The sequence below is a fragment of the Vanessa tameamea genome, chromosome 22 (genome assembly GCF_037043105.1).
Source record: "Vanessa tameamea isolate UH-Manoa-2023 chromosome 22, ilVanTame1 primary haplotype, whole genome shotgun sequence".
In the NCBI taxonomy this organism is placed as follows: domain Eukaryota; kingdom Metazoa; phylum Arthropoda; class Insecta; order Lepidoptera; family Nymphalidae; genus Vanessa; species Vanessa tameamea.
In genome coordinates this window covers 10,090,104-10,116,749 of record NC_087330.1, presented here as the reverse complement: position 1 = coordinate 10,116,749, position 26,646 = coordinate 10,090,104, and the positions used below count along the sequence as shown (strand labels likewise).

The window sequence follows — 26,646 nt, the reverse complement described above, 5'->3', positions numbered from 1 at the left end:
AGTTTAAGGTTACTTTAGTGTTACATGTTGTAAAATAGATATAGGAAGGAAAAATCTAATATCACATTATTTAATAATGACTCAATAAGCAAAACGTAGGTATTAAATTACAGTTTTACATTTATATATGTGAGTACATGATTTATGAAAATATAATATATTTTTTTAATGTTATGGTCATTGGAGGTACCGTAACTCGTATATGAGATTTGGCAATTTTGTTTCAAACGTCAACATTAAAAATTTTGAGGTTAGACGTCGCATCATTTTGATTTAATATTGTTTTTCTTGTGTATTATGTAGCATTCGCTATATAAAATGAGTCCTCCAAGCAAAGAAACTGAAGAGCCTTCGTCGAGCAGTGTAGGAGTAGGAAGCCAAGTAGGTGGTAGCGGCGACGCAAACTCGTCGGACCAACGACCGCCCGCCAAGCGGCAAATTTCCGCAGCAGTTATAGAAATATCCGATACCGATAGTGATGACTCCGATGTATGTGCCGTTAATTCATACCAGGCTTCAGCTGATGAAGTTAAAAGAATTCGGCGAGGTGAGCTTTGTGTTTATAGTTCTTTGCATTGCAGCTTACAATTTGCGCGGGAATATTGTACACTTTGAATTTTATAAAACTTAGATTTAATGACTAATTGTTTATAGAGTATTCCTCGTCATCATCATCATCCGACTACAGCTCTGATTCGGAGTCTCCCTGGGAGGATGACTCTGTTGTTATAGAAGATAAGATTTCAGAGAAGGTAGTTAGGACACAGCTTAATACTAGAGCTAATAGAATGGATGATCCTAAACTAAGCCCTGCTTTGAAGGTAAGCTTTTTACAAACGATGTATCATTAGATACATGGTTAAATATGTGTCCTCACTAAGCTATCATTGTGTTAACAGTCACAAGAAGTTATAGACAAAGTGAAAAAACATTGGGAAGAGGAAAAAGATCATACAAGTGAAGAAGTTAGCTTGACATGTAAACCTTTCCGTCTGTGCCGCCTTCACGGGCTTCTGGAAAATCCAGATGTCATAAACAATATTGTCGATGATATGAATACACTAGACTGGTCAAGAAAGAAGATGGACCTGTATGAGTTCCATCAAACAACAGATTTAGCTAATCTAACGTGGCAGCGAAGTATTAGAGGAATCTATGAAATGTTGAAGACTGAAATTATGAGTTGGGTGAGTTGTTTACTTAGTAATTATATAAGGTTAGACATCAATTATTTTGAAAAGTGAGTGGCATGGCATCGAGTGTCAAAATTCAAAGTCAAAAGTATTTTTTGAACCATTACACTTACTTAATGATTAACCGGCAGGCTCTGGCATTGTCTTATGCATTGCATTTGCATGCCTGGAATGAATCTGGCATGCCTTATTGTATGTAGATATTATAGTAATAAGTTTAGTCAGTGAGAAAATTGAAAGTCAAACAAAATCACAGGTTTCACAAGTTACTGGATTAGAACTGACTTCGGTATCTGCTTCCTGTTCACTTTACGGTCCGGGGGACCACTTGCTGGTACACGACGACCGGCTCGGAGACAGACGTGTGGCCTTTATCATATACCTGGCGCCCTGGACGCCGCGGGGGCCACCTGCCCACGCCGCGCACAATGGTGCCGGGCACGGGGATTTCCACGACAAGCATGAGCCAGAGGTTGGTATCCCATATAACTCAGTAAATGAAATAGAATTAAATTCAGTTATAATCAAATATACAATACGTATTAAATATATAACATCGAAGGAGGTGTCGGGCGAGGGCTGGGCTGCGCACATGGGCGGCGCGTTGGAGCTCTTCGAGTGCGACGCGGAGGGCAGCCCCACGCGCGTCGCGCTGCGCTCCTTCCCCGCCAATAACACGCTCGCCTTTTTCACCGTCGGGCCGACATCTTTCCACCAGGTATGAGATCAGAGAGACGAACCGCTTTCGGGAATGTCTCACGGGAGCACGGAAGCACGGGATTGATGTGAGCATTACTGTCTTTACCATTAGGGCACACGAGGCACGTGCCCAGGGCCCCCATCCTGAGGGGGCCCGAACAACCAACAATTCTTCTCATACGTTAATTGCTATTTATTTTTAAAAATTGCCATATTTATAAGAAATAACTAACTCATTGATCAAAATGATAGGTGACGATAGTCGATATTAAAAGTTGAATGCTATAGACGTACCATAAGATTGTACCGCCAATCAGATTCCTAAGAATTTACGAAAATTACTGCACCGTTTATTTGAAACTAAGTTATAAGCAAAGTATTACTAGATGGTAGACTAATTTTAAAATATAAAAATAAAATATTTAGTAAATTTTAGTAAATATCTAGCAAAGGGACCTCAAATTCATGTGTGCTCAAGGGCTCCAGCATAGCTCGAGATGGCTCTGGGTGTGACACTACACGTTCCAGGTGGGCGAGGTGCTGTCGCTGGAGCTGCCGCGGCTGTCCATCAACGGCTGGTTCCACGGCCCCGCGCTGGCGCCGGCGCCGCAGCCGCAGGCGCCGCCCCGCGCGCTCGCGCCGCATTCGCGACCGGTGCGCGATCTTGCGATACTTCACTCTCGTGCCTGCCCGGGCCCGTTGGAGGCCGACATGTCGTCGACTGACGCCTCTCAGTCGAAAATAATTAAAGCTTTTATTTTTATACCTTTGCTGTTAATGCACTAGTTCACCTAAACTCACTGTTTTTCCAATCGTATCCTAATTTTAGTTTTACCTAATTCAATTTGAAAAGGTTCCGTCCTAACAGCACTCGAATAGGATATCGGCATGTCAAAATATAGTAGAATGTACTGTTACCGTTTCGATCACAGGTCCTGCTGAACCAGTGGGTGGAGAGCACGTACATGTCGCCGCGGGTGCGCGCGCAGGTGCAGGCCCAGATGGAGCGCGCCAGCGAGGTTTGTCTGCGGGACCTGCTGCAGCCTGCGCGCTGTCAAACCCTGCTGCAAGCACTGGCGTCGCCCGGTAGCGATACTTATATTTATTAAGATTAACGTTCAAATGGAAGCATAATGATTGGACATTAATTAATAATCGTTACTTTTTGCCACTGATTTTATTCTTAAGCAATAAATTTGTAGCGAGAAATGTTCGCTTTTCAGAGGTAGAGTGGGAGCTGTGCGGACCGGCGCAGCAGCGCCGTTACTGGCGCGTAGCGGAGCGCTGGCTGGAGGAGCAGGCGGAGGTGGATTGCGAACCGGAGCCGCACGCGGTGCGCGGACTGGCGCGGATCCTGAGCAGCACCGCCTTCATGCGCCTGCTGGCCGATTGTACCGATCTTCCCTTGAGCTCCTACCGACGCCTCGAGTTGCAGCGCTGGGCACCGGGAAATTTCACAGTAAGTTATCTAGTTCTACTGATTTTATTGACATAAAAGAACATTCTAATTGAGTTCAGTATTGGATCCACTATGAGTAAATATATAATGTTTATGATAACAGCTTATTAGCTTAGAATTGCATAACACAAATTACTACCATACGCAGCTTCTGCCGCCGCGCGAGTTTTACCAGCAGCCACGACTCGAGGCCGTCCTGTACCTGGGCGTGCCGGAGCACCCGCTGTGCGGCGGACAGACAATGTACGTGGCACCAGAGGAGGGAGGCGAGGCCGGCGAGGCTGGCGAGGCGGGCGAGGCCGGCGAGGCGAGCGAGGAGGGCGCGCTCGTGACTCTGCCGCCGCGTCACAACGCTCTCAACCTCGTGTACTGCGACGCGGGCGCCGCCTCCTTCACCAAGTACCTCAGCAAGCTCACCATGAAGTCCGATGAACACTTCTACATAGTGACGTGTACTTACACCGAGTGATATGAACTGTGTTTGTCAGTGTCACTCGTGTTACTTGTGTCAGTGTGTGCCCGTACTGCACTGTACGTGTGTCCGTACTCGCGGTACGTGTCGCGGGTGTGATGGTACTGTGGAGTGTTACGTGATACGAATACATATTAGACGTTGAGAATTCATCAAAGAGAAATGAAAAGAGACTTCGACAATCTAATATTACACTAGTATGAAATCGGGACTGTTATTTTATATTTTTAATTTATGCTGATAGATGGAAATATAATATTTGTAACACTTTCAGGATTTGCAGGACAATTTCTAAAGATGAGGACTAAACCTCTTGATTATCACTGATTTTGTTAACTTGTAAATATCTTAGAATTCTTTCATTATTTAAATTAAAAACCCTTACCAGTTCTTTCTATTTATAGATAACAGGTATTCCATATTGTCAATTACAAACTTCAGATTAAGAAAATAATATACACAAAAAAATTGGAATCATAACAAGAGGCTGGTGTGATGTCTACAGGGTTGCCGATTGTTTAAATAGAAAAATGTCAAAGAACAATATTAATACTCTAGCTTCTTCTACACTTACATTTAGCTCACTACCATTTACCGGTTATAGGTGTCACAAGTAGGACAATGCTTCCCTAACAAATATTTAGTATCTTCTTTCGAATAAACTTATTAAAAGCAGCACTAGTTTATGCTCTAAAATTCATGCTCTGTATCTTGAACAATGGCATTGAAATAAAGGCTGCTAGGCTCGTAAATGCAAAAAGTAGACTGCATTAGATTAGGCAGGTAAATTATCCTAAAAGATGACCATTTATTTTTGCAGCTTCACATTTAAAATGTTATTTAGTATTGCTTTGTTTGCCTAGGCGAAGCGGCAGTATGTTTAGTAGTCTCATTTTAATGCAAATATGAAAGTCATGAAGGGCTTACAAGCAGCAATTAGTTCTGTTGAATGGCCATAATTTTTTATCAGATAACTCGATAAATAAACTTTGTAGCTTCAATGACGTCCTCATTACATGTCTTTCAAGTTCATATTTCATCACCAGCCAGGCCGATGTCAGACCATTATAAATAATGTGCAATAATTATTAGAAAACAAAGTACACTAGATTTAGAGATATTAGTATGGAAAATAATATTTTTCTATTCAAGTATGTATATGTCAAATCAAATCTGTTGTTACAATTTATACAAAATCTATATTAGGAGTTGATCAGGCAAGTCCTTAAAATGAGAAATTTAATCAATGGATGAAGAGTAAAGCCCTCGCTCTGCACTGCAGTGCTGCAGGTGGCGTGCAGAGTACCTGCTGGGTATAAGGTTCAGGAACCACTGAGAATTAAACGGACATTCATACTAACTATTTATTATAGAACTTATAAGTAAAATTAACAATTCTTTTTTTTATAATTTTTTTTCATAATCAATTGAATGTTTTATTTACCTCGTACAAATACGGATAAAAAGCTAGTTGTTTAATATTTATCAGTTTTACTAATTGTACGTAATGGGACGTGTCCAATACTCAGGCATTAAACCTAAAGCAGAGCATATAAAACTTAGTTACTTTGTCTTCCTATAGTTTGTCTCATTTAATATTATGAATTCTCGGCGACTATGGGGGCTGTTTTCGTCTATGTCGTCCATGTTTACTAGATCTCAGCCAGACAGACAATAAAATTCTGTCTTTGGTTTAAATAGCTTTGCGGGGTTTCATTCGAATGAGTATTAATTGTTATCGTGGGATGAGTGCACGATTTTAAATTTACCAAAATATAATTTATAAAATCGGTACATTCGTTGGATCGTTGTAGTCACACAATCCCTTCGCTAGTCGCTACACTGCAAGACGAGCATTGACGACTGCGACTGCGACTGCGACTGCGACTGCGACTGCGACTGCGACTGCGACTGCGACTGCGACTGCGACTGCGACTGCGACTGCGACTGCGACTGCGACTGCGACTGCGACTGCGACTGCGACTGCGACTGCGACTGCGACTGCGACTGCGACTGCGACTGCGCCGCGGCCGGACCCGTCTGTTCTCGGAGGAGGGAAGTGGGAACCTCATCCCATTGTAATTCGTTTGTAATGATGAGTGATATGAATCGTTTTAACACAACATAATATCATATGTATGTTGATTATTTTATTTATCTGTATCGTTCTGAGATATAAGGAATTTCATTTCCGGTCATAATAAAAGTTACTATTGAATTATTTTCTATGATGATTTCTTTCGTTTTCTTATTAACTGTATCAAATGTGATGATGTCGCCTGCGCTCCAGCGTTCCGGCCAGTGCGGCGGCTTTCTTTTACGTCCTGGGCTCTGCGCACATTACGCAACCTGTCCGTCGTTAAATGGAGTATCTTTTCATCGTCGGACGACTGTGACGGCATGCGACACCACTATCGATATCAAACCACTATTTGTATATAGATTATACTTTAAGATTATACTTTTGGTTTGTGTACCTATAGCCTTGTTTAATTATCAAATAATATACATAAAAGCGATTTAAATAAGTTAATTATATCGATATTGACAATAAAACTTACTACGATTTTCTGTTAACAAATTCAAACTAAGTTAATTTTCTATTTGTACATATTAATTTTCATAATTGAGTTGACGACGTGCGCCTGTGTGTCAACGTCTGATTATTAATACGTAATCGTAAAGTTCACGACTAATTAACGGGTACTTAGAAACGCTGTTGTATCCACGTAAACGTAAGCGTAGGTAGTTTACACGAGCTAAAATTTTGTACAATAATGTTCAAAGATTTTCTATGAGTCGTTTACGTATAAGTAAACTTCATATAATAATAAATCCGACAAAGAATGATGTAAACAATTTTGTAATTTTGTATTGAACTGTAAAGTCGATTCACATCGAAAGTAATAATTTATTTATCAATTTTAATTTCAATACAAGTCGCAAATATAATAATTATTAGGTATGTCCATTTCTCAAGAGTACATGTATTGATGTTGTTTGTTTGTAAATATGTTTCGACTGTGAGTGACGTGACGAAATATCCGACGTCACGTCGTGTTCGAGTTGTACGTGCGTGTTTTATATGTTTTAAAGTATCACGATGTGTGACTCATTCTAATTGTTATGAACATCTTTGAGAGACAAAAAAATTACTTTAGTAATTAAACACGAATATCGGCTGCCATTTTTCTAGGGTGGATTTTGTCTTTTAAAGAAAACATTGTCATTCAAGACATAGGTTTATCTAATACAAACATTTTCTTTATTAAGTTAGGTTAACTTATTTGTGTCCTGTGTTCACTATTATATATTTCCGCCGACAAACGAAATATGTTTTTAAATTTTGTACATATTGTAACAGAGTCCTTGTAATAAATGACATGAAGCGATTACATTATTTCTTTACATACTTATTAAAAACACAATGAAGTTAATACATTTATAAATGTTCTTGATTTCATCCTGTACTTTGTCCCCTTAAAATGGGGACTTCAGGGCATTTGCAAATGCATCATAAAATGTAACGACGAAAACGCACCGTTTCATATTTAAACAAACGCGAAAAACAATCTTTAAAAAATTAATGATATTAAAAAAAATATATAAAATAGACAAAGTATCAAACTTATTTGAAGAAAGAAAATTACATGCAACCTGAAAGTGATATGTACTGTATGTGTGATATATATGCACAAAGTGCCGTTAAAGGAGTGATTTAAAAAAAAAGAAAAATTCTATTCTAGGAAGACGCGAAAATATTGTTCCTAGTTCATCGACCTCTCGACGGCAGGGTATTGTGTATTTTTTGTGCGGTAATTTATTTTTAAAATAATGAACTAATATTTAAATATTATTTTCATTCAGTCACATTTGATAATTTTGATGGCATGTTTCCCTAAGGCAGAAAAATTATGAACGAAAAATGGTTATCATTTTGATCCCTGTGTGAGTGCGACCATTAATTTTTGATTTTTTTCAATTTTGTTTTACATGTTCATAGCGGTAATTGGTACTCAATTTAATATGTAATTTTGATTTTGATTACACCTATTGTATTTACTGTCGTTTATTTTTGATATAATTTTACAATATTTTCATATGGTTATAATTAGCGTGTCCTACGTGTTGTTCGACGATATTATTCTTCGACGATATTATTATTCGACGAGGCGTGACGAGGAAGTATCGGACGAATTGAATAAACGAATTTTCTAGTGATCTGGCATTTTTAAATAGAACTTGGGCGAGGAGAGCGCCGCTTACCGATAAGTCGCGCAGTGTAAGCGGCGACATAAAGGGCACCCAGTATTCCGCGCCGGCGGATCATCCGCTGATATTAAACTTTCAGCTAATGCCGTTTGAGCACACGGCTAAGATAGGCCACCTATAGAAAGATTGATTGTGGCGGGGCACCCCTTCAACTGAATAAATTAGATATGTATTTATGAAAGCGTTGCATTCATCTTATTGTTTTTAGTAGCTGTATTTATGGCTCAGTAATACATTTTAAACAGGCAGGTATCATTCAGACGAGATGACCCAGAGGTTAGAACGCATGTACTTTAACAGACGATTGCGAGTTCCCAAACCCAAGCAAGCTCCACTGAATTTTCAAATTGTTAGTCATTTCTGTTTCTGTTCTGCACGATCCAGGCAAGATTGTCGGGTCAGTTAGAAGTGTTTAGCTTCAATTCACTAAAATGCAGGGGCGGCGGTTTCTTTGTACATCGAAAAAGAAATTTGTAACACTTGGCGATCCATTATGTGTAATTATGTCATATTAATATTATCATAAGTAAGGAAGCACACGGACAGGCATTCGATGACGACATACTGTTCATTGCGGTGGCCTTGTCGCAGCCTGCCAAGTGAGGTGAGGATAGGAAACTTCATCGAGGAACACCACGGGTACGTATGTCTAGATACCAGTTGATGTCCGTTTTTTAAAACTGTGACTTGTGACTATTCAATGTAAAAACTATTAAAAACATAGTACCGTGTGACGTTAATATTAATATTAAAATAAAATTGTAAATGTTAACAAACCGTATCACGTATTATGTCTCGATAGATAGCTTCCTCACGTGCACTAGTTTAAGTTGTCGTTTAGTGTTGTTTGCTCCACTTTAGTGTCACGTAGCGTGGTCTCGTCGGCGGCGCTGATTGCCTCCCGCGAGACGCGGCGGACGTGATGCAATACATCTCCCGACACGCTGCGGGACGCGGCCGCGGAACGTGAACATTGCAATCACATCACACATGAAACTATTACGACGCAATACATTTAATACGTCATAGCTCATCGTAGTACAAGCTATAAATGCAAATGTAGGCGTGTAATAAAGTGATCAATGTACCGCATTAACGGAATAATAATATAACATAACATTATTTACCGGTTTCAAAAAGCAGTATTTTTTGGGGTGCGAAATTGTTCTTCTAAGAAGAATCTACATTCCAAACCGGTGGTAGCTTTATGTTTAGTCTAATTCTGTACAACGACGATTCAAAAGTTCTTGTAAAAACTTACTTCAACTAAAGCATAATTTCAGTTTGATTTTTTCCTGTACTTGAGAGTACCCCTCAGTATTCGGAGAAGAGACACAATATACATTTCTAAAGTCAACATGCACAGCGCGAATTTCGTATTTTTGGAGTCTACAAGGGTACAATACAATTATGGCTTAATTTTAAATATATTATAGTTATTGGTTATATTTTATTATTGTTAAATACAAAATAATGCTGTACGAGCTACTCACAAATTAAACAATTTTAAAGTTGTGCTGAACGAGTCTATTGTAATTTTATTTAAAATCAAGCAAAACCTTCTTAAAAAAATTCCTTTGGATTTGTTTGTTGTTGTTTGTTGAAAATCGAACTGCGAACGGACCAGTCCTAAAGATAGCGATGCAATAATGTGTAATGTTTAATATTTTCGCCACGAGCGGCGCCGCGGACGTTTCCTATCGGGGGCTGTTGGGTGCACCGAAGCGTTCCGTTATTAGTTCGGCATCTGCTGACATGGTACGAAGAAAATTGTAATATATTATTAGGTATTGAGATTGGTGATCGTTTGAACAAAATTTGATCAGAAACAAATTGTACCTATAATTATAAAATTCAGGAACGATCGAATTCTAAACATAGAAAATGTGTTCTCCAACTATTTCAATATATTTTCAGATACTTCGACTGAGATCATATATATAAAAAAAACAAAACATTGTTAATAGGTTATGTTTATTTTAGTTCTAAGAATAGGAAATAGGTTATATATTATAGGAATTAAGAATTAACCACATTAAGTCCTTAAATATACTATAATATACAAATATTAATTAAAAATAATTATTGTATAAATCATGACCGGGTCGAATGGAGGCAAAAATGGTAGCAGCATATACCCGTTGAGGCGCAATTCCGATCCTTTGGACAAAAAACGAATCAGCCCTGTCACCAGTGGAGGCTATTAGGCGATGTTTTACACTTTTAATGAAGCTTTTTGCAATATTACTCCAAGGTCCAGGTTAAAGAAAAAAGTCTAGCCCTAGGTAATTGAAAAAAAATACACAACTAAATACGCACTCACACACACACACACAAAATTAAAATATAATTCATACATACTCACTATTTTCACGAACGCTAATTACATAGGCAACGTTTAAATATTATTTTAATAGAACTCTTATATGTACGTGTACGGTCCGTTAGAGTTCAAACAGCGAACGCAAAAGTTGAATTCACACTAAACGAAGCCGCGATAAAGTTATAAAATAACTTCCTCACACGAAGTGCTCTCGGTTATTGATTTAGTGAAAGTTTAAAATTCCGCCAAATATCACACGATGTCCGCCTCAGAATATCGTTCTGATCTCTAGAGGTAAAGACTAAATAAATGTAAATAAAAATATATTTACAAGATAAAGCGAGCACCAGTTCCGAATGTCGATTTTACTGATAGGGACCGACAAGAAATTCCATTACTCTTTTTCAGAATCGTATGTAATTTATTTGTGGTATAAAAATATATTTTGATTAATGATTGAAAAGCAGGGATTATTAACTTCGTGTCTCCATTTTCAACCTTTATATCTATATATTTTTTACGGCATACGTAGGCGGACAGGCAAATGGGCCACCCAATGGTGAGTGGTCACCACCGCCCATAGACATTGCCGTTAACGATTTTAATCATTTCTTACATCGCCAATTTGCCACCAATATGGGTAATTGAGGTGTTGCACCATTTTACGTGTTTACTGGCTCTCTCACCCCTCAAACCCAACCTCAAAACCACCAAGTAGGAACCCTACAATATATAATCTTATACAGAATAAATAATAGACCACATGAACTTTATTTTAATAAATATATTTTTAAATTAATCAGCTGGAAGCAGGGGGTACGAAGTGTAAAGTTAAGAAAACTAAGAATCCCAAATTAACAAAGAACAAATTAACGCGAACTATTCCATGACTTCATTTTACGTGTCGCCGCCCCTAAAGTGATTCCATGAAATTGAAGGAATTTTAGTAAATAGAATCCAAACTTTACAGGAACCTAAATATAATTACTAAGCGACGTGTTTAAAACTTCGCGATGCAAAATTTATGGATCAGATTGATTGGGGATTTTTAAGCACTCGCTTATCAGATGAGCAAGTTCAGCTGCTAAACTCCTTCACCTCTGATCTATTTGGTGTCACGCTCCTCTAACATCGATTGAGCTTAAACGGTGATAAAGCTAAATCGAAATATAAAACAAGGAATAATTTGACGGTAAATTTTCTACACGTATCTTTTTTAATCAAAATAAAATAATATTATTTATATATACATAAATTATTTATTTTGATTATTATAAGCCGAATATGTTCGTGGGAAATAATGAGCAGGATTATTGAGCGTTTTCTCAATTTAGCAATATCGTTCACGCGTGATATTCATCTCGCAATAATGCGAGGATCTATTTCGCTTTCCGAATCGCTGAGTGCTTACAACGAGAATTAAATGCTGATATAAATTGAATGTGTGTTTAAAGTCAATTAACTGAAATACGCGATTTTGTTTACATCGTATTATGTAGTTATATCAAAGTACTTATGTCTCACAATTTCTCAAAACATATGTACATACGTGAGTGATAACTTCATAAGAGAAATAACACAACCGATTTTATAAGTTGTTACCACAGCCCGCGGACTGGGCTGGTACTGAAAACATAGTTTTTTCCATACGAAAGACCTTGGGAGCTAAGATCCTTGATATCCTTTCCTGCCGAAAGCTACGTTTGATCGTTGTTTTTCGTTTATTTTTTCATTTTAATTTTTATTTATTTCTAGGTTACCAATGTAATTCAGAATTCATTGAGAGATTGAATATGGTCACAATGGTCACATGGTACTAAGAGTGGATCGTTGAAAGAAGGTTACGGGTTTGCTTACCAAATGCGAGTGCCGGAAACTCAAAACATTGTATGGTTTAGCGACTAAGAACCTTCGTAAAGATTTAATACTTCCCTTACCGATAATGGTGCTTGTGGGTTAAGAGGAATCGATGGTTTTCATAAGCGACCTTCGTTTACTTCTCCCACGATTCTGAGTACTGGACAAGTTGCTTGAAGAAAATCAATCGCACCACTTAATAAGAAAACTTAATTTCCCCGAACGTCCCGCACGACGAATCATTTCTGTTCTGGAGATGCTTCTGTTTTACACGGTCGGTTGAGATCGTTTAATTGAATTGTAATAACGCAGAAGCTGAGCTTCTGAAAATTCTGAGTTACTCTGAGTTGTCACGGAGCTGTACTAGATCTGCGCCAAGTTTCCTGATGACCTATCTTTCTTCCCCTAATTTTAGTAGATAATTTTTGTTAAACGTGATCATATATAAGGGTTGTGGTGGGGTGTGTCCACACCTATTCCTGTTTTCGTCGACGGTATTCTTAATAATTATTACGGAGCATGCATATAGCCTTAGGGTTTCCTTTGAATCCTTAAAGTAAACAAAACTTATTAATTCTCTCTCTTAAGATATAAAAATGAACTATTATAGTGTCGAATACGCTACAAATATATTTGAAATCCGGTACTATCTAGTAATAGTAAGTAACATCTTCCTACTTCGACTGAATCAATTTAGTTAGAAATACTTGATCGTATTGAGTACTAATGCCATGGACGCCGCACCGTCTGAGAATTGATGCTCGGTACAGCGCGACTGAACGACCTTTTGCTTACGATGCACGTTACAGGTAAACTGGAATTTAATATAAACGTTTAGTCCCAACTAGAGCTCGTTGTCGTACGTCATTGCCAATATTAGGTTTATATCATATTTTTATGCTTAAGGGCCGCCTAGCGATGTAAAAAGTCGCAGGATCGATCCTCGATCGATCCTACAGAAGTGATAAGCTTAAATGGAGAGGTACATAGGAATATTAGTAATTCCTTCATTAATTAGGGGCATAGCTAGGATTCTTTCTTTTTTTTAAATTACAATATTTTTGATTTAGTAGTACGTATGACTTTTTTACGTACTGTACGTAAAAAATGTATAAACAAATTTTGTATTATTTAATACCTTCACATTCGTGCTGTCGATGCCGCTCTTTCTCAGCTGGTATTCGTCCAGTTTGTCCATAATCGGGTCATCCATTATGGATCGTCATTATTACATTGTAATCCAGAATTTCATTAATCGTTGGCATTTGTGCCCTTCACCACTTCACCAGTATCCGCACAGTATTATCGCAGTTGCCGGTGTCGAATATGATATTCTTTGAGTGACGAGACATTGCAACCCCTTTTTTTTGTTTAACGAGGAGGAAATGCATTTACGCATGCCGCCCGGTCGGGGCACCGGGACCGGTATGTGGGAATCAACCGGGATCGAATGCTCCCTGCCAGGGCACGCTAATGCTAACGCCCTGTCCTACCCACTACCACCATTCACGGGTTTCCACCATGCCGCCGAGTGGTGAGGCCACGGGATCGCCAAGGGCATGCAACCGCGACCCCATCAGCGGCAGCCGCCGTAAGGCGGCTGAATATTCATGGAAAGCGCGCCTAGTGCGCGCCTTCCCCCTCTTCCTCCACGTGGGATTGTGGCGAACTCCCCCGAGTCAGCCACTGGAGGTTGGGCGTCAACGAAGCTGACGCCCTGCGGCAGATAAGATGGTAGGCTCCGCCGCTGACCGTCGGTGTAAAACACCTGAGAGGCTCGAGTAGCGAGCCCTCTCACTCCCTCCTAGCCAACGAGGCCACTCACATGGTCCGCCCTGACGCCGATCAGGGACGTACCAGGAGCGGCCCCGCGGCATCCCTCCCGTCAGTCTTAGCCGTGGCCGACGAGCAAGCTCAAGCCGGCCCCGTTGCTCAGGGTACACCACGAGGAGGTGACTGACATGTACCCCGACATTGCAAGCGCTGCGTAAGATACGCCGTAGCGCATTATTCGCTCTCTCGTTTGATATTTGCCACATTCGATAACGATGACCGTCTTGTAATCTAGTCCTCGTGCCTCGTATATAGAGAGGGTGTCGGATCCTCCTCCCTTAACATACCCTAACTCCTGGAAAGATCTTTATCTGGCTGTGTTATGTTAAGTAAAATGTCTTAAACTTCGTTTTTGGGATCATGACACTGCTACATGCAGATAGATGCAGATACTTTATTACTTTAATAGATAGACTTTAATAGATGAGTATATGCCTCCGTAAACGTTACGAATTCAGTACACTACATCCATTGGGCATCTGGTTGTGCACAGCAGTTCTTGTGAACTAGTTGACATTGGAGTTTACACTCGCCTGAATCATAAATCATAATGCGGCATAATCTTAGGACAGATTACAGACGACATAAACAAAACAATTATTTGTAGAAAAAAAATTAAACTCCTATGCGTGAAACAATAAGCACCCTAGAAGATCACTGATTTTAAAAGGTTTCAAATAAAAAAATAATATCGAAAATATGTTATGGTATTGTACTACGCTCTTTTGGACATTAAAGCGCTTTCAAGCTACTTAAGCGTTCTGTTCACAATCTGTCGTATAATAGACAAATAAGTTCTTTAAGCTCTATCTTAAAATTATTTGTTTATGGTAGTCGTCTTCTCTGTTATATAGCACTTGTACTTGCTTGATTTAATACTAGTTTTGTAAGAAGCCATAATAACTGAAAAATAAAATGAAAAATAAAAACAAAAATAATTGTTTATAAAAAATATATCTGACAAACACACAGACACTGTTTTCATTAAAATTGCTGTACTACCTAAAGTTACATTCCTCAAGCGTCCGTGCGAGATGAAAAGCAAATCTTTCTACTTACAGAGATTTGCTTTTCGATTTTTTATGTCAACATAAGTCAGTAAAGGATATGTGAACGCTATCAGTGATATATGATTATTGATTATTGTGATTACTTATTAAAATCATTAAGCAAATGATCTCTATGATAAAATGATATCTATGAAAAAATACTATATAGTGAAAATAGAACAATCAAGATTGATAGGATATGTCCTGGTATCGCAAAAGTTGGTAGACCAGGCAATGAAATCAAATATAATTATGCTTTTCAAAACACATAGAAACGTCACAAGCGATGACACCTCCTCGGAGGATTCCTCGGAGTCCCGAGATACACGTGTTCCAGTTGAATTCGTGCTCGAGTTGCAATAATTAATATAGACATACGAGTAGCGTGTGAGTTTTGTTACGCGTCTTTGTTCTCGGAATAAATTCGTCGCGGGAGAAGTTTTTTCTGATATTCTTTTTTATTAGGACGACACAGTTAATGTAACACAATTGAGTTTCTCTGTAAAAGAGATTTATTTGTTTAATTTTACAATAATAAAACATAAAAAAAGTTTGTATTTACCTACTCATTGTTTTACAAAAATAATATTTACGCACCTGTAAAAAGTGAAACGACATTTAAGGTTATTATTAACAATGTCTGTTCCTAAATCACAAGATACTTTACCTTTCACAATCACGAGATTGATTCTAAGTTAATATTTTTCATGGCTAACAAAATTTAGTTGTCATGTGACTGCGCGTTCGATGACGGTTGATGCGTGGAATTCAATAAAATTACGCATTAGGCTCCTTAGGTATTTTTTGTTTAAAAACAAATATTAGGTCGCAAATCTAGAGTATTTTTAGCAAACCCTTCACTCTGGCTGTTATTTGAAGCTACGACCGAAAACTAACAGTAGTAGTAGTAACAGTAGTAACAACCCGTCATATCCCAATACTGGACAAAACCATCGTCTGCCAATAAGGAATTATAAACACAAATTTACCACAAAAACAACTATCTAGCAAATGTTTAAGGAGTCCCCGTGTTTAAGCCAACGATACCTGCGGTATTGTCTAACTGTCACTATCTGTACACGATTATTACTTTTTTGGTAAGCAAAACGTAATAAGGTCTGAAGTTTCGTGCTGCATAAAAGTGAAAAATGTGTTGGTGGAAATAGAGATGATTGTGTTTTGTTGTCCCGTCCATTTATTTGCAGGATACTAGCGTTTTTTAAACATTAGTGTTATCGGACTCCAGCTTAGTCGTACTTTGCTTGTATCAGAGAGGATGAAAAAAATATAACACTTTCCAGTGAAATTAATTTAATTTGGTGTTCTTTTAATTTTACTGGTAAAAGTGTGATGTATATATTTCCAAGAATTAAGGAAAAACATTAAAATCCTTTGTTTTATTGCGTGTTGTCAAAAAATAAAAAAAATTCACTCTCGTATCAAAGTCTTATTATTTGATTGTTCCACAATTTTACACAAAAGGCACACACGATTAACACAATTAAACTGGATTATGAGCCAATAGGTTAGCTGTCAACCCAATGACAGCCGCCATTCCTCCATGCGACACACACTGCTCTATTCGGGGTTGTTACCCGCTCATATTTTTTAGTACTACCGATAACATAATCGACCAAAACTAAAACAATATTGGTTATGGGACGATAGCTGCATATAAAATATTGGCTATGTTACGATTAAACAAAGAATTAATTTTAGAGAACGGAAATAAGTTACTGGCCGGGTAAAGAGCGGTACTAGGGCTGTAAAGAAAAAAAATAAGCACATAAAAGTAAATTGTTTTCGACATACTCCAATTCTAACTGAACGAATGTATACTATTTGATATTAGTGATATTTTAAAAGAGCTTTCATCATGTTGGCGCCAAATGTAGACGAGTGACTTGCAGCTTACAATGAAATGAAATTAAAACAAAACCTGTCATAGGTTTCGAATATCCTAAAAAATCTTTTGAATAAACGCTAAGTTTCGCGGGAGACCCCCTAGTATTATATAACTAATTAATTTTTATTAAAAAATATAGTAACGTAACCGGTTCTAAAGTGGATATGTTATTTAATTTTATTTGAAAAAATCTTAACTGAAAAATATCTGCGAGCACGCTACAAAGCATTCTCAACGAGTTTCATATTTCTCTCTCTCGGTTGCTCTTTGAAACAATTAGTTGGTAACGCAATACTGACCTTTACTAGTTGGAAGTTTAAAGTGAACGGTAGAAACATTCCGATAAGTAGATAAAATTATAACTTGGAAGATTAAAACGAAAACGAAAAATAGAACATTCGTTTATTGCGGTACGCGATAATAGTCTTAGAGTTTATAATAGTATAACTTATCGAGGTCCTTGTTATAACATCCAGCTTCAGTTCCCAGATGTCCCTGTCGCTAAGTACTACTAGGAGTATTCCTTGTACTTACAACACACGACCAGGACTTCCAGGTTTTATTGTACCTACTTTAATTAATATTTGTGTTACTATCACAATAATCTTATTTAACAATTATTGTATAGTGTTTCCTATGATATATTTTTCTGTTTTTTCTAATTGGACTCACTTCATACGTTGTGTTATAAATAGAATACTAAACTAAACGACAGTCGGTGGGAGACTTTTCCTCATATAATAATTTCCTTTAAATTATATTTCTTCAAAATTAAATCTTCTATTCAATCTTAATAAAAGTACTTTGCCTGAGCTTCAGCAAAAATTTAATATTTTGTGAAAGGAGTAATGAGTGGAACACGTGTTTAATGCCGGTATTCATCTCTAATAGAACTTTGTACATTTTGATAAGCTCGGGGAGACTCGCTTATATTTTACTTTTTCGTTAATTCCACATATCTTGGTAGTAACTTGTACGACGCAATTTTGGTGGAAACAGGAAATGATTGAAAATCATATCAGTTATTCTTTTTAAAGGTTAATATTGTATGGCTACTGACCCGAACAAAGGTAAGGTAAAGACAAAGGTCATGTGTAACCTTAAAATGGGCAAAGTGACTCGGGGCTCACTTCGCATTTTACTGGTGAATGGTAATAAATATTTTACGTTTATGACTTAAGGCGATACACTATTTTAATTAATGTATCCTTTAAATGTTTTAATCAGATATTAAAGTAATGTGTCCTATCACTTTGACGATCGCCTTATTTGGTTTTGAGGTCGTTCAGACTAGCTCACGTGACCTAGCCAACTAGCGTGACGAAACCATTTTATTTTCGCTCTCATAACTGTAGAGCCGTCAATGTCAATCTGACTCCATTAAAGAGAACACCATCAACTTAAATGCAAAACCGACGGGCTTACATCATTTTCGAGACAAAGATGGGTGTGCAGTTAGACTTTCGCGTCAGCCTTGTATGATAAAAAATAGTAGCATTGCGTACTCAGTAAAGAAACTGCAAATATTTTAGTCGTCTAGTCTGAAAGCTGCATGCTCGCAGGTATATATAACGAGCACGTCACTGGCCGTGCTGCGGTCGCACCTCCGTTCGTACTCGGACTCGTACTTGTCACTTGTCAGATCGCCGCGTGTTTATTTTTCATGCGAATAATACAATTTCACTTTGAACTCGTTGGATCAGCTCTTTTGAAACTAAAATTTCTTGTTCAACTTTGAGAAAGAAATTCGAACAAGTTTGCAATACTTTTAACTTCAATGTCGTTATAATATTTTTTTTAAAGGATAACTTGAAATTAAATAATAAGTTATATGGACTATGCAGGGAAATATAGTGCATTTGTGCTATTCAAATAAACGAAATGAATTCTCGTCATAAACAAGTTACAGTTACAGTTTAGTTATTAGTTAGTTTTTTACGGCAATAAATAAAATTTTTATTCTCTGATTTTTTATTTGTTTCTACCGCTTTAAAACGGCACTTCGATATATTTGAAGTTCTCAAAACAAATGTCTTCTTGACTGCAATTTAGAGATATTATAGCTTACAAAGGCGTGGGCTTATTGCTCCCGCGATGTGATAAAACGAAATCAAGCCGGCACCGGCCTTAAACTTAAGTGTTGATTTCAAGTTGTCATAGAGCTTCTGATAAAACGAGCTAAAGTAATTTAGTTAACATTCAAACACGCGTGAAAGTCTACAAAGAAAACTTACTTCTCAAAATTGTTTGTATGATTTTCGAAGCATAGATTTGAACGTAAGTTGTGAATATTTTGATTAAATTATAAATCCAAATCCCGGTGACAATGTCCGACTCCGTGCGGCCGCGCCACGAAGTCTCAGAAATATTTTGTTCGTATAATTTATTCCGAATGTATAATGAATGTTGGCTAAGCGTGCTACAATAATACTAAACAAATTTTTGCACAGAGTATTAATTAAAATCGCACAATATAATATGCAAAATAAAACATTAGGTTTACTATGTGACATTAGGTATGTATTGTGTTCAAATATATACTAATTATAGCTGCCTTTACGCTCGCTTGACCTCTATTATTAAATAATTAATGATTAAATTTATGTAACGAGAGGGCCACGTTACTTTATTCATATAAAATCAACTTTGTATTTTATATGAACGAAGCTGTTGGCCATTTAAATGTGGTATTTGGTCGTTACAAATCAATGAGCGTTCAGATTAAGCTTCATTAGTTGACTCTAACCAAAGCTTCAGAAAGTCGAGGTAAATATTGTATGGATATCTTGTTGTCCATGTTTCGTGGTACATTATTTACAATTATGATCATGATGACGATGTGTAAGATTAAGATGCATAGCATTAATTTTAAAGATGACCGAGACTATACACTCACGAGCCCTAAAATAAATTCCGGTTTCCGGTTGACACAAGTTTCCAGTAACATAATGTATCAAATGGAAATGAAAAATTAAAATAAAACAAAGCGTTCCAAAAAGCTAACTGAAGATCAAATGTTTAAAGAAAAATATATATAAAAAATAATATGTTTTTACGATTTAATAGAAACGATCGAAGTAGATGTTATCGAGCGAAGCATTTATCTGCTCCGGTACGATCCCTTCTGTCTCAACTTCCAATAAATTATAACAATCCCAGTAACACAATTCTCGAAATATAAATTACCTTAATGTCTTTCATAATACATTTATTTGTGCCCTGATTCTAACAAGCCCGGGCTTAGGGCGGCAGTGTTTAGCAATTTAAATACTGCCGCGACTCAGTTTAAGCCTTCATTTGCTCCCTTCGAAATGAATTCATCTAAATAATTAACATTGAGATTGTTTGAGGTCCTAAAAACGAATAACCGATACACACGGGCAACCAAGTATTTATATAACGGACGAAATGTGAAGTCGCTTACGCTGTCGACAGTTAAGGATTAAAGTATTGCACTATTTGGCATTATTATAGCGTCAGTTGAGCTGTTCTGCAACATTAAATGCAATAATTGTAATGTTTGAAGTTCAACTTCATACCGTGTTTGTTAATGTCTTTTTCGATTTAACTTAATAAATATGAACGAGATCCAGGTACTGGGAATTAAACGTATACAAAACTGCATTTTACTTGTTTCTGTATAACTTTCCATAAGGTTTATTTGAATTGTATATCAACGACACTTCCGCTGAGCATCAGCGCAGTCGTTATTTTCGCGGAAATACATATTGTCGGTTCATTGGCCTGCGGTGAATAGCATAGAACGGAGAGCGCTTTCTTGTTACTTACATTTGGCAAATGTGTCGTGAAACTGTTGAACTAGTTTATTTGTCCGGTGACGTATACGCGATTGTCATTGATATCATATTTTTGCTTGGTACGTCTTTTGTTAGCTTAATTTGTTTCTGCTATGTGTGTAATAAAATTAGACCGATATGTACATTGGGCGTACGTAGTGCTAGTGTAACAAATTAAATAAATATAAGTATCGTTATGATCGAACGAACGAAATACAGACATTTAAGTTTGTAAATTTCTCGTCTTAGACTTGCTACTCGCTTGCGTCTTAGCTTTGAACTGGACCAACGAAGCAGTTGAACGTTTAGTACATAGTTAGGAGTAGTGCATCTACTGCAGGATATGTTCCTGTTTTATATGATGATACTATTTATTTGGATTTTGGATCTGCCGCGCGCACACGGGCTGTAAACAATAGTTTGCTAGTACAATACCGGTAGAAGTTTAGTCCACAAGAGAGGATAAGTATCGGATAATACTGGGAGGAATCAATTTATCAATAAATTATCTATACTTGTAAAATAACATGTCCTGACTGACTGATTCATCATCGCCGAGCGTAAACTGTAAAAGTTGGAGCCATGAAATTTGGTGAGTAGATCGTTTTATTGAGTAGACACACTAGGTAAAGAATTTTGTAAATTCTACCCCTAACGGGGTGAAATAGGGATTGAAAGTTTGTATGTTATTCCATTATTTTTTAAGTTACAAACGTGAACCTTAATTTTTTGTGATACGAAGTATTTCTGGATATTCTATCCTAAGGGGTGAAATACTACCAATGTGGTATACAAAGAGGTCTTAAACTATCGTGATCGGCGGTGGACCCGACCCGGACGTGCTTGCACAAGGCCCGAGAGAGAATATAAGTATACAAAGTATAGTATAAAATTTTAAGTAACTACTTACTTCTTTTTTTTATTGCTAACATAAAGATTTACAAACATAAGAATTATTAGCATTAAGGATGTATATAAAAAAATCAAGGGTTAGGCGTCCAGGCACAGCAAACCAGACGTTTTAATAATATTAATGATAAAATATTACATAGCCTTTCATTGCCACGTCTTTTAATTCTCAAAAAATAAATGATTACAAATAGGTCTATAGAGTAATATTAAAATCGCTTGCCGCACTCCGGAAACCGGTCCAGTCCGCCAACTTTGTGTCATGAGATGTTATTGAACTGAATCTTTGACACTGAAACATTTACACTTAGCCAACGACCGTCGCTGACCTTCAAGGGCTCTCAGAGAGCGAAGGAAGTCACTACGTACGACTGCACTAATAAATATATTTTTAATGCTAACTGACATGACATCTTGTAACTATGAAACCGGAAAGATGTCGCTTATATGGAGTTGGACTTTTCTTCTACTTTATTTTACTTAGGCCTTGTGTAGGTCTACCTGGTACCACGCTTCTTTTGTTAACACGGGGTTTTGAAATTTGAGTGAGCCATTGTACTTAGAAACACAAAGGTATACAGATTGTACTCTGTCAGCAGTGATGTTATGTTCCTCGCAGTGCTGGTGTATACATCAGCGAAGATGTTACAACCGGTGCAAATATATAATAGAAAAAAAATCGGTATTTTTCCGACACTCAAGTTGCATAAGTAATTAAATTGAATTATCATTTATCCTCTATAGAAATGAACGGAGTCATAGTCCCATGGCAAAACAATTTTGCTTAACATAATTTCCCCTTTTGTTGTAGTAATAAAAAGTTTATTTTATTAGCCGATGGCTACAGATTGTGCAGGAGCAGGCGTGTTGTCTTCAACGAGTTCGCGCGCGGCGACACTGTCAACTAAACTTGCTCCGAGTAAAACTAATTAGTGGATTCCTCAAGTTGCCTCCTTTTTCATCGAACCTCAGAATAATTAATACCCATCGCACTTCAGATAGTTTCTCCCGTCTGCCGGCTTTCGAAGTTTTATAGTATGGAAATTGTGGTCATTGCATACAAAACAAAGCGTTTTGTCCTTAATTAGTTACTTTTAAGCGCTTGCAGAAAAACCTTGCAGCTCTTTGCGGAGTATTTATCCCACTGCGATGGCTTACGACTCCAGATGCGGCCTGTTGTTTTCCCCGAATCTTAAAATTTTGACAAAGATTAATTCTTCCTGAAGTTATAGAATAAAATATAAGTAGACCAATAAATATTTTAACAAAAATTGACACCAAAGAGCGACGGGCGGATCAAAATAATATTAACGATAAATCAAACATTTTTCATTTCCCAGTCACGTACAAATATTTTATAATATACTGTTTAATTTATTTTCTGGGTACTAATTCTCTTAAATCTCGATACGAATCGGGAAAAAATCGGGTTAATTGTTATTGAAATAGATGACATTGATAAAGTCATAAACATAGTATTATCCAAATTTAATTTTCAAATTTCCATACTAAATGGTAAAGGTAAACAAAAATATAGGCCCCAGCTGTGGATCTAGTTCGATAGAAAAAAGCTTAAAATATCCAAATCGGTCTAGTCGTTTTCGAGTAATCGGTGAACATACAAGAGAACGTGCCAAAAGTAGAGCCTCCTCTTTTTTTATTGTGGGGGTTAGACCAATCCTCTTGCAGGATTATGTTTAAAACAAAAATACGAAATGTTTGTATAATAGTTATCAAAAAGTATATGTTAGAGTTTTCACCTCTTTGCTAAATTTTCTTATTCGATTGAAAGTGTTTAAAGTCACATACGGTGTGACGTCAGAGTACACAGTATGCCACGTACATGTGCATGTAGATACATGTAAATGTTCAAACAATACCCAATGTACACAATCAGCGAGATTGCGTGCTATGGTTGGACGGTTCTATTTCGTTATATCGATGCGTTTGCTAGTGTGACCATCAAATTAGAGCCCCGCGAATTTATGAAATTATAAATACTGGGAATTTTTACAATGATTATTGAATTCATTTTCTTTTATTATTATTTTAATAATTTAGGTCGGAAAATTCATTTAATCCAATTTTAAGTCTTATTTTTTGCTCAGATATGGTTATGACATTATTATGTTAGTCAATCGTCAGACAGATCAGACATTATTAGTCTCCAAAAAATGGACATGGTTTGTGTAAAAAACCAGACAAGCAGGGTACCCGAGGTTTAAGAAAAGGCGGATGTCAGACACAGCCGTGGTGTAGCACCATCTGTTGAAAGCTTTTGTGTCAACATTTCACTACAATGAGATCGGGAGATCGCTATGAATAAAAGGAGATATATAGGGAGCACAACCACTATTACCCGTTATGATTTCAAATTTGTAATAAAAATTTATCATATCATGAAAATTTATAGAGTTTAATGTTTTTTATAATCTTAATTTGTGGTATTTAATTAAGATTAAAAAATGAAATATTTTGCTTTTTATTTGAACACTTTTGAATGTTAATAACATTTCTATAAATTGTCCACCACGATGGTAACACTCGGATCCGTTTGGGAAATTGGATGGGAGTTTGTCGGTTTGTTGGCCAAATATGACCAGCGATTTGTTTGCGTTCGTTGCTTTTAATCTGTATATTGTAAAATAAACAGTACTTGAACGTGTTTACGTTTTATGTAGTTTTAGTGAGTTGCGTTCTCTATTAGACATCAAATTTTATCTTTACATAACGCTGACGGCTTTGCCTGGCGTGATATAGTTCAGAGCTTACTCCGTGGAGTAGATATAGACTGTTGTTTTGTGCTCCAGTCACTGTTGTTTCTAGTTGAATTAAAACGAAAATATTTAATTTTGATTTAATTATATCTGATTTTTATATGAAAATTCAATGTATGCTACAGTTACTGATCATTCGCGGTGTTTTGGTAATTATATTTGTGATTTTTTTTTAAATTTCAATTAAAGTGATATAGGTCAGTTGTTTATTTTGTTAATAAAAACGTTAGAAAGATGTTTGCAATCTAAATAAATGTTTTGCTTTGTGTTTATGCCTTTATTCAAGCTCACTTGTTAGTGTGATTTAAATCTTGCAACTTAATTTTATTCTAGTTCCACCTAATTGATTCAGCTGAAAATTGCACATACTTCTGCTTCTGGTGACAATACAATTTAGTTTAACCAACCAACTTTACTTGCTCTGGGACGATAATAATCTTATTTCAAATATCTTATCTTCACTTTAATTAAACTAATTGTTTCTTTAGGTACATAAGGTTGATAAATAAAACTTCATTCAGCTTCGAATAAACTTATATTGGACAAACGTCAACACCGAACGAAGCCCATCAATGTACATCAACTTTACTAATAAAATACAATTATTCATACATAACTACTGTAATTAATTCAACTAACTATTACATACATAGTTACACCATCCCTCGTTATATTATCTTATACACTACGTATACAGATAACGTAAAAATAAATATCTTATTTAAAAACATATAAATTACTTCACATGGAACTGGAATAATGCTAACTCTTTCTGACATTCAGAGTGTAAAAGAGCTAGCAATTTATGAGTCCGTTCCATTTGAAGTAACTCAGAATCACACTTAATATGTTAATGTAATAATCTAGAAGGTGACAATTAGTAAGAGCTATATTTGTACGATTCGTATTGAAGACTTTGTTGAATCGATGAAGTTATAAACAAAACAACTAGGAACTGCTACCGCCAAAGTAAACCAACTCCGCACTGCATCGTGCTCGGGTGTAGAAAGAGTACGCGATAGTGACGAAACAGAGACAATTATTCGTTCAAGGACATTATACATCGTAGTTTTTTGATAAGACTTTAATATAATCTCGTTTGTGTTAGAGCTGCCAGTGGTCTAGGCCTCGTCCCCGGTGGCTCCGTCTGGAAATACAATAATCACGTTAGCGCTCGCACCGGTGATTATATTTACAGTACAATTACTTTACAACAGTTAGTTTAATTTATAGATAGTCGGCGTGGTTTAGTAATATATGTTTTACTTCATAAAATAATATAAATCATAGTAATGATATAATAAACTGCCTTACGTGTTTTTAACACTGTAATATATAGTACCAAATTAGCGCAAAGTCAAAGGGCTTACTCTTCATCATTGAAGAGTTCCACTGTCCACTTCCTTATTGTACTGTCATTCGTGTTACATATAAAAAAATAATTTTGTAGGAAAATTGGAAGTTTGAATCAACTTCCCAGATTTACTTACTGACATCTGACTGAATATAATTGTTTCGTAAATCTTATTTGTAGTAGTTAATATATGTATAATTAATGCTACATATTAAATTATATGGTATATAATGCTATGTATATAGGCGAGGAACTCAGTAGAATTACACTTTTTCTCAAAAGAGTATCGTTTCCTAACACCTTATTAAAACAAGCAGTCTCGCTACGGCTGCTTGGATTGACGAATAGTTTGTAATGTTTCTTGTGGAATTGCTTCCAGATTTTTTTTTTATTTTATCTTATTCTGTGTTAATATATTCATCAAATATGTTTTTCGAAAAATTAAAGAGTTAAACGATTACGTTTGATAGACATCGGAAGGGATTGGTTTAATTTCATAAGCCGCTTTTCATTATGAACATTCTGAAATGTGAAAATTTTAAGGGATTAATCATACGGGTTCGGACGTTGGTCCTTAGTAGGGAGGGGGGAGCTGTAATATATGACTTACTGTAACCAGCTGTATTTTGGAAGGCGAGGGAATCCGTCAATTGATCTGATTGATCATGGTGTCTCATTAGACATACGTCAACGAATTACTGAAGTGTTAGTTAGGTCCGGTATTATTGCATGGATGATACGACCTA

The 26,646-nt window shown here is 36.7% G+C and overlaps 2 protein-coding genes across 3 annotated transcripts in view; one reads left to right on the top strand and one right to left on the bottom strand.

Annotated features, from left to right (window-relative positions):
* The first annotated feature begins 177 nt into the window (after positions 1 to 177).
* On the top strand, positions 178 to 4,047 carry Sud1 (sudestada1). The gene is made up of 9 exons (XM_026641458.2): positions 178 to 547; positions 655 to 821; positions 900 to 1,187; positions 1,450 to 1,665; positions 1,756 to 1,911; positions 2,421 to 2,546; positions 2,825 to 2,978; positions 3,116 to 3,351; positions 3,500 to 4,047. The coding sequence occupies exons 1-9, from the start codon at positions 319 to 321 to the stop codon at positions 3,818 to 3,820; spliced, it is 1,893 nt and encodes a 630-aa protein (XP_026497243.1). The 5' UTR covers positions 178 to 318; the 3' UTR covers positions 3,821 to 4,047.
* Positions 4,048 to 25,068: 21,021 nt separating this feature from the next.
* LOC113401534 (prothoracicostatic peptides) overlaps positions 25,069 to 26,646 on the bottom strand; it is a 59,797-nt gene continuing 58,219 nt past the window's right edge. For both annotated transcript variants that reach the window (XM_026641472.2, XM_026641473.2), the window contains one exon: positions 25,069 to 25,693. In XM_026641472.2, the coding sequence (XP_026497257.1) occupies positions 25,668 to 25,693 (26 nt within the window). In that variant the 3' untranslated portion in view covers positions 25,069 to 25,667. The remainder of the gene's footprint in view (positions 25,694 to 26,646) is intronic.